The following is a 7,677-nucleotide window of genomic DNA, read 5'->3' as shown; positions in this document are numbered from 1 at the left end:
TGTTCTCCGTCTACTGCACACTGCTGCCCAAGGCAACTGAGCACAGAGATAATAGACTCTAACCGAATCCCAGGCACATATCCCAGTTAGGGGACAGTCACAAAGGGTTCTTGAGTTGGGGGAAGGGGACAAAAACATGTGTACCTGAGGCCCCTCCTCACCATCCAGCCTAGTAGATGCTACCAGTCTTCGTGGTCACTGGATTGCATTTACTTATCCTCCCTGCTTTCCAACAGCAACCTGTGAGTGGATCATATATGTGTGTGTAGTGTATATAATGTGCATATGCACACTAAGGTACATGTGGTATACATAAAGTACAGGTACGTGTGTGCACATGCGTGCCATGCCATTTCTTGTAGGTAGAAAGTAGCAAGGACATCAAAGGAGAGAAGGATATTTATATTGCTTTAGTGCATTTTCTCTTTACTCCATTTTTACCCCAGATAGTAGCTGGAGTTTCCATTTTCTCCTTAGAGAAATAGGCTCGGATGCCACCACATCCTCAGCTTTTGGAGGTCCAAAAGTCTCCCAACAATTTTTTCTAAATCCCAAGAACACTTTTAGAAGTATAATACAGATTGCAAATATCGTTGGTATTCAGCACAGGGAGTTTTCATACACTGAAGACACTGTGAAACTAGCACCCACGTTAAAAAAGAAACAGAAGAAGAAGAAGATTTTTCCCAGGATCTAGCGCCACCCAAGTGCTGCCTCCCGGTCACCACCTGAGACCAGCTCTCCCAGCTGTTCTCTGAGCGTGACCGTTCTGGGACTTCTAACAGTCCTGCTTATTTTTTCCAGGCACACTTTTATACCTTTTGTGTGTATTTACTCATTTAATCCTGACAATAATCCTATGAAAACATACTATTATTGTCCCTATATTAAACATGAGGAAACTAAGGATTCTAGTGTTTATATTATTTGTCAAGGACACACTGCTCTTAAATAGAAGAGCTGGGATCAAGCACAGGAACTCGGGCTGCAGGATCACATTCTTTAACCAACAAGCCATGCTGTGAAAAATATCATGGCAACCTGGAAAACAGTCCAATTCAACACAATTCAATGTGTCTCGCAATAACCACCATGCTCCACATATCGCTTTTCAGAGGGTTTCACACATGTTTCTAGAGTTCATATTTTCTAAATTGTGTCCCAGAAGGCTGTGGGGAGACCTGCGGCTCAGAGAAGAGAAGGGACTTGCCCAAAGGCCACAGCTGGTAAGAAACAGAGTCAGATTTGAGCACAGGATAGACTAGGAACCATGCTGTTTTCTCCTCTTCACAGGACAGGAGGAACCTGAGGCCAAGGAGGGTTCAAAGAGTTACACAGTAGTCTCCTATCTCCAGCAGGCCTGTCTCAGCACTCTGCACACTGGTGGTGCTAAACTTATATGAATCCAAGTCGTCCATGTTTCTGGACTTCGTGTTTACATGCTACTCGAACTCTCAGACTCCTGTGGGGAAACTGAGGTCTGAGCTGCCCTTGTGTTGGTGACAGATGTATTTAGGACCTAGGTTCTAGATGAATGAGAAGAGAATTGTGGGAGAAGTGAGGCACAGGGTGAACAAGAGTGTCCAATAGGAGTGTCTCTGTATCAGGTCGAAATGATATAACCCAATGTATACAGAGTACTCAGGTTTATAGAGATATAGACTTCACCAACCCACTGAGCTTTACAGTATTTCATCTTCTGTCCCTAGTGATGGTTAATTTCATGTGTCAACTTGACTGGACCGTGGGGTACCAGATATTTGGTCCAATATTCTAGGTGTGTCTGTGAGTGTGTTTTGGATGAGATTAAGATTTTAGTGGATAGATTGAGTAAAGCAGACTGCCCTCCCCAATGTGAGAGGCCCTCATCCAGTCAGTTGAAGGCCTGAGTTGAACAAAAAGGCTGACCTTCCTCAAGTAACAAAATGACAAAATATAATTTAGCTAAATTCAATGCAACAGAACTGGGGTCTAAGGCTTATAGCAAAGAGGAAGGATGAAAGGCACAGTAGAAGTGCAGCAAAAGCAGTAAGCTGATGCCTTCTGGTAGGGGCTTAAAGAAAAGTAATCCTTGTCCAAAGGCCAGCCTTCAGCTTTGCAAAACCAGTCATGTGACTATTATATTTTTTTATCCAGACGTAATCAGTTTGGGAACAATGAAGGGGAATCATACCAACCAACTCATGAAAGAATCACTTTAAAGAAGAACACCAACTTACTAATTCTATCTGGTAGAATAATGGATATTAGTCCTTTGCAATGGGCATGTCACACAATGAATGAATCCATTCAGAAACTTGGGTCATCTCAATAAAATTAATACTCAAGATAATACAGCTAGAATATTCTATGACAATATTAAAATAAGGATGACATTGAGCACCTGCTATCGACTAGGTGCTGTTCTAAGAATGTTAATAATGGGATTCATTCCTCTGATCACTGCCTTGAGTGAACATGCATTTATAAAACAGGTGTTTCCCAAGCACCTGCATGTGTCGGTCACTTCAGTGCATGTCAGTTAACAAAACAGGCAGATGTAAGTCCTTTCATTCTCCCCATTCTATGAAGAAGAAAACAGAGCCACAGGGAGATAAATAACTTTTCCAAGGTCATGGCAACATTGTGAAATCCAGACCTCTGACTCCACAGCCTGAGCTCTTAACTACATTCTGGGAATATCACTGTCCATAGAACCAGAGACGCTGCTGAGAATCGGAACATCCTTTCTCCAGGGCAGTCTTTGTGAAGGCTAATTTTCTGTGTCAACTTGGCAAGATCAACAACCAGCCATCCTGCAACTTGCCCTAAAATGGATCTGGAGGCAGAGAACCGTAAGTGTCGGAGCCCACCATGATCTTACAGGTTAGACTAGCACACCTCCACCTTGGCCAAACAACACATTTGTACCTTGAATGTAACACACTTGGCCTCTCCTATTTAACCTGTGCAATCAAGAGCCCTGTATACCAAAACGTGCCAACTTTCCTACTTTCCAACTTCTCCAGCTGCTGCTGGCTCTTACTACCTCACAGTGCTTGATGCTCACTTCTGTTTTACTGAGCAAATGAGCTCGTGTGACTGATGCAGTCTCCTCCTAGTGGAGTCAGAACTCCAAAGCTCCTAAATGCCTGTGCAGTGAGCTCCCGGATTCTTTACAGTTTGTGTGGTGTAGATGTGAGCCGTGTAGGTGCTGCAGCTCCGTCTGTTTAATGTTTCTGTGCCTGGCTGGTCATCCCCGGGGTCTTGCCCATGACAGCACAGGATGTTGGCAGGCAGGGAGGATCAAGGTGTGGCTCTGTTCACACTCAGCTGCCTCCAGCTGACCCTGCACAGTGATTCCCTGCAGATGTTCACGGCCACCATAGTGGTGACCTGGGTCTCCCTTGGTCCTCTTCCCCAGCCGCATGTGTCTTGGGCAGCTAAAGTCCAGAGACATGGAGGGAGCTGTCCAGGGTGGACAGCTCAGCGCTGCAGTGGTTCGGCGCTCACTCACCCTGCAGCTCTGCCGCTGCTGGCCCCGCCTTTCAGGTCTCCAATACTTTCCAATAGACATAAACTCCTAAATATATGATCACAAATGTATTAATAACTCCTAGACAGTACACAGGATATGGCTGCAGAGATTTTCAGGGCAAAGTGACAGTACAGGGCTGGCTAGGAGAATTTTTCATGCTCAACATAACAATACAACAAAATGAACAAAATTATATGCATGTATGTATATATATGTATAGATATAGATATATGATACATATATATATGTCTATTCTACAGCACCTCACATAGAAAAGATCATAATATTTGAAGATATTACATAATCAAAGAAGGAAACACAACACAAGTCCAAAATAGCCAAGTCTTTCTCCTGCTCCTAAACTGGTCCACAGAGAAATAGTAGCAGAGGAAGAAAGACAAAAGACAAAAATCTATTAAAATTTAAATATTACTAAGACCCTCCCCACCCACAAGTTATAGAAAAGCAAGCTAAAGCATTGGCTGTATCATCTGAGGCAAAGATTCAAGAAACCCTCCCAAATGACAGCCCTGCCTGCTACCTGAGCAATTCACAAACACACACACTTCCTGGTTAATTATCTCCAGTACATTACTGTGCAGGTTATAGCAACACCTCTCGATTTCTACCAACATTCATAGACTTGAATGAAAAGGCCTCTGGTTGTCAGTTGGTAATATTAGAGTTCCCTGAAAGTTCATGAAACATGTCTGAGCTCTCTGTTTGACTACCTGGAAGGGCTGCCAATACCGTCATTCAATATGATGATGAGGATATTTTCCAGTCAGACAGTCAGACAGGATCAGATATTTGGAAGGAATTTGTGAAACTGGAAATTTGCTATTTACAATGACATTTATCACCATCAACTATGAGAGTTCCCGTTAATCCAAACACCACTGCAGTCCCACGCCCATTTTGTCCAGCTCCAGCCCACAGTGTGCATAAGGGATGGTAGTCAGGAAGCGTTTAGCAGAAGGCTGGAGGCAGGAAACACATTTAATCCCCTTCTCTCCACAGCTACCCATTGCCCAAAGAGGCTTTGCCCTGCCTGAAGCTGTCGACTTGTTCTTTTTGTGAAGATAAAAGCTAAGAAACTGTCATATTCCAGTATTAGATCAATTCTTGCCAGAAAAGGCCTATTGTTGCTTTTGGAGATGAGTCCCCGGGAAGGGGTAGGAGTTGTGCATGGAAGAGAAGCCTGTCTCCCACCTTTGACCACAGACTTGTCACACGTGGCCACCAGGGGTGCACCTTCCATAAGAGGGTTTCATTAGCCCCTAGGGTCAACGGGGTTCAGCCGATTCCTTTTACTTTTACTCTTTTTTTTTTCATTTTCTTTTCCTTTTACTGATTCCTTTTCCTTTCAGTGCCTATTTCATCCCTGAAACAGGGGCATTCCCTCAGGAACCAAAACTATTCATCAGGACATTCACAGAAACAAATCTGCCTACAAGAGTCTTGAAAAACTTAGAGCTGTCATTGAACTTTTGCTCTCTCCCTGTAGCTTTCCGCTCTTAGCAGAAACCTTGAGGCTAGAAAGCACAACAGAACCAGAGCACCCTGTGGATGGACAGTAAGGTGGAGGGCGTGAAGAGACTGTGTAAGGGAGGGAAGGGACTCCATAAGCAGGGCCGGGGAGGGGCCGGGAGGAAGAGCACAGGTACCAGGATCAGCCGACAAATACCACGTCTCTTTCTCGCTTCACTCTAGGAGGTGACTCCTTCTCCCAGATATTTACCCTTCCTACTGTTTGCTGACTGAGCATAAATCACCTCTGACATAAGAACTGACGGTTTCCGTATGTTCCAGGACTCCTCACAATCCCATGGAATTCCAGCTTTTTTTCATGCTAAAATAAAGTTTATATTTTTATTTTTACAGTTTTTTTAATTGAGTTCATAATAGTTTACATCATTGTGAAATTTCGGTTGTACTTTCTTTCTTGTCCATCACCACATAAGTGCTCCCTTTCACCCCTGGGCTCACCCCCCAGCCCCCTTCCCCTGGTAACTACTAAACTGTTTACTTAGTCCATGTGTTTGTTTATATTCCACATATGAGTGAAGTCATAAGGTGTTTGTCTTTCTCAATCTGGCTTATTTCACTTAGCATAATACCCTCCAGGTCCAACCATGCTGTTGCAAATGGGATGATTTTGTCTTTTTCTATGGCTGAGTAGTATTCCATTGCATATATGTACCATGTCTTCTTTATCCAATCATTTGTCAATGGGCGCTTGTATTGTTTCCATGTCTTGGCTATTGTGAATAGTGCAGCAATGAACAGAGGGGTACATATGTTACTTTGGATTGTTGATTTCAATTTGTTTTGGTAGATGCCCAGTAGTGGGATAGCTGGGTCATACGGTATTTCTATTTTTAGTTTTTTGAGGAATCTCCAAACTGTTTTCCATAGTGACTGCACCAGTTTGCATTCCCACCAGCAGTGTGTGAGCATTCAGGGAATTCCAGCTTTTGACAGGCATTTTCTGACAATTGATAGGACAGTCCCATGGGACTGAATAGACAAATACTATTTTGAGGTAGATTTACATAGAAAAAATAAAGATTTAGGTTTTAAGAATAAAAAACTCAACAAGTTTTCCTTGATAAGAATTTAATAAATAAAATGCAAATTTAAAGAAAAGAAAAGATGAACATGTTTTTTAAATTTTACTATAATGTAAGGGCAAATATCAGTTATATAAAAATACATAAATATGAGAAGATGCAAGAATAAATAAATAAACACAAATAATAAATAAATACATCAGGGCAGTCATCTCTTACAGGTACCCCAGGATTTGAATATTTTTAACATATTCTTTCTTAATACTACTGACAAACTTTCAGCTGAATTAATTCAATAAATTCTGTGACTAAAGCAGAAGTAGGAGCCTTTCGAAATGAGCAAAACTACATGCAAGGGTGACGTGGCACAGTAGTCGAGAAGAATCTTTTCAAGGTGAGCCCAGGTCTCCATCCTTCATTCCTAACCTTTCTTGCAGGTTTGCTGATGAAGAGAAGGATCTCATGATTTCCATTCTGACAATCTCCCAGGCACAGTCACTGTATTTCTTCTCTTTCAGGTAGAGATGGATCCCCCGGAAGTACCTCTTCACGGCCAGTGTAGGGCGCACAGTTCCCAGGGCAGATTCTTCCTCTCCCATCTCCTGCTCCAAACAGGTGTCCAGGTCTTCCAGCTGCCGAAGGAGTCCCGTGCAGAGTTCGTCCAGGAGGGTCGTGTTCCAGGCAGCAGACGAGCGCTCTGTGTGGAAGAGGCTGAAGATCTGCTGGAGCATCTCGTGGAGGACAGACGCGGCCTGGGCCTCTGGGAACTGCCTGCCATCCGCCATGTCCTGGGGGAACCTGAAGTCTTTTCTGTCCTTCAGACAGATTGCGGAGGAGATTCTCCTCATTTGGCCCAGAAGCACGAAGTTCTTCCTGCTAACCAGGATGTGGCTGTGAGGCAGGTCACAGCCCAGAGCTCCACCAGGGCCATAACTGATCACCACCAGGGCCGTCAAGAGAGAGGGCAGGAGGGCCATGGGGAAAACGAGGGTGCTGCTGGCTGGCTGAGCTGGGTGTCTCTGAACCTTGGACCCGAGGTTCTCTGATGACATTCTTTCCAAGCATGGCCGTTAAATAGGGAACACTGTAATTTTCATTTTCTAAACATTTCTCTGTACTTTTACTTCCTTTTTTGTTTTCATTTACATATTCTCCATGTGGTCTAAGAAGACATCATCAAACCAAGCTATTAGTTTTGCAATAAAAGTTTAATGTTCCCAGTAAACTTCAGATGTGCCAATCTGAATGGATACTCATCAATCAAATGAGAAAGGTCTTTGTCTTAAAGTCAGAGTGATGTAGATATATAAATACTCTCACACACACACACGCACACACACACACGCACACTTTTTCATATGTAAGTATTGTCTTTTCTGTCTATGACACATTTTTAGCCCTGATTTTAGGCTCCATTTTGTCCTCCTCACTTTACATAGGAGGGCAGGCTCCCTCAGCCCCAAGTGTGTCTGTATTTGTTGAGGGATTTACCAGACCACCTTTGGCAATTAAGTTCTTTAGAACCAAGGACTAGATTTCTTTTACTCTTTGATTCACAGCAGAGGCTGATGATTATGAGTGAATGAA

At 43.3% G+C, this 7,677-nt stretch overlaps 1 protein-coding gene across 1 annotated transcript; it reads right to left on the bottom strand.

The window, feature by feature from the left end:
• Positions 1–6,479: 6,479 nt before the first annotated feature.
• On the bottom strand, positions 6,480–7,067 carry LOC103558746 (interferon omega-2-like). Its single transcript, XM_008531932.2, has one exon. It carries the CDS (start codon positions 7,065–7,067, stop codon positions 6,480–6,482), a length of 588 nt encoding a protein of 195 aa, XP_008530154.2.
• Positions 7,068–7,677: the final 610 nt, after the last annotated feature.

This window comes from Equus przewalskii, chromosome 22 (assembly GCF_037783145.1).
Source record: "Equus przewalskii isolate Varuska chromosome 22, EquPr2, whole genome shotgun sequence".
Taxonomy (NCBI): Eukaryota; Metazoa; Chordata; class Mammalia; order Perissodactyla; family Equidae; genus Equus; species Equus przewalskii.
Note: the sequence above shows the minus strand (reverse complement) of the source record. Positions and strands in the feature narration are given on the sequence as shown.

Coding starts and splice junctions, on each gene's coding strand:
- LOC103558746 (XM_008531932.2), bottom strand. CDS start 7,067: ATGGCCCTCCTGCCCTCTCTCTTGACGGCCCTGGTGGTGATCAGTTAT.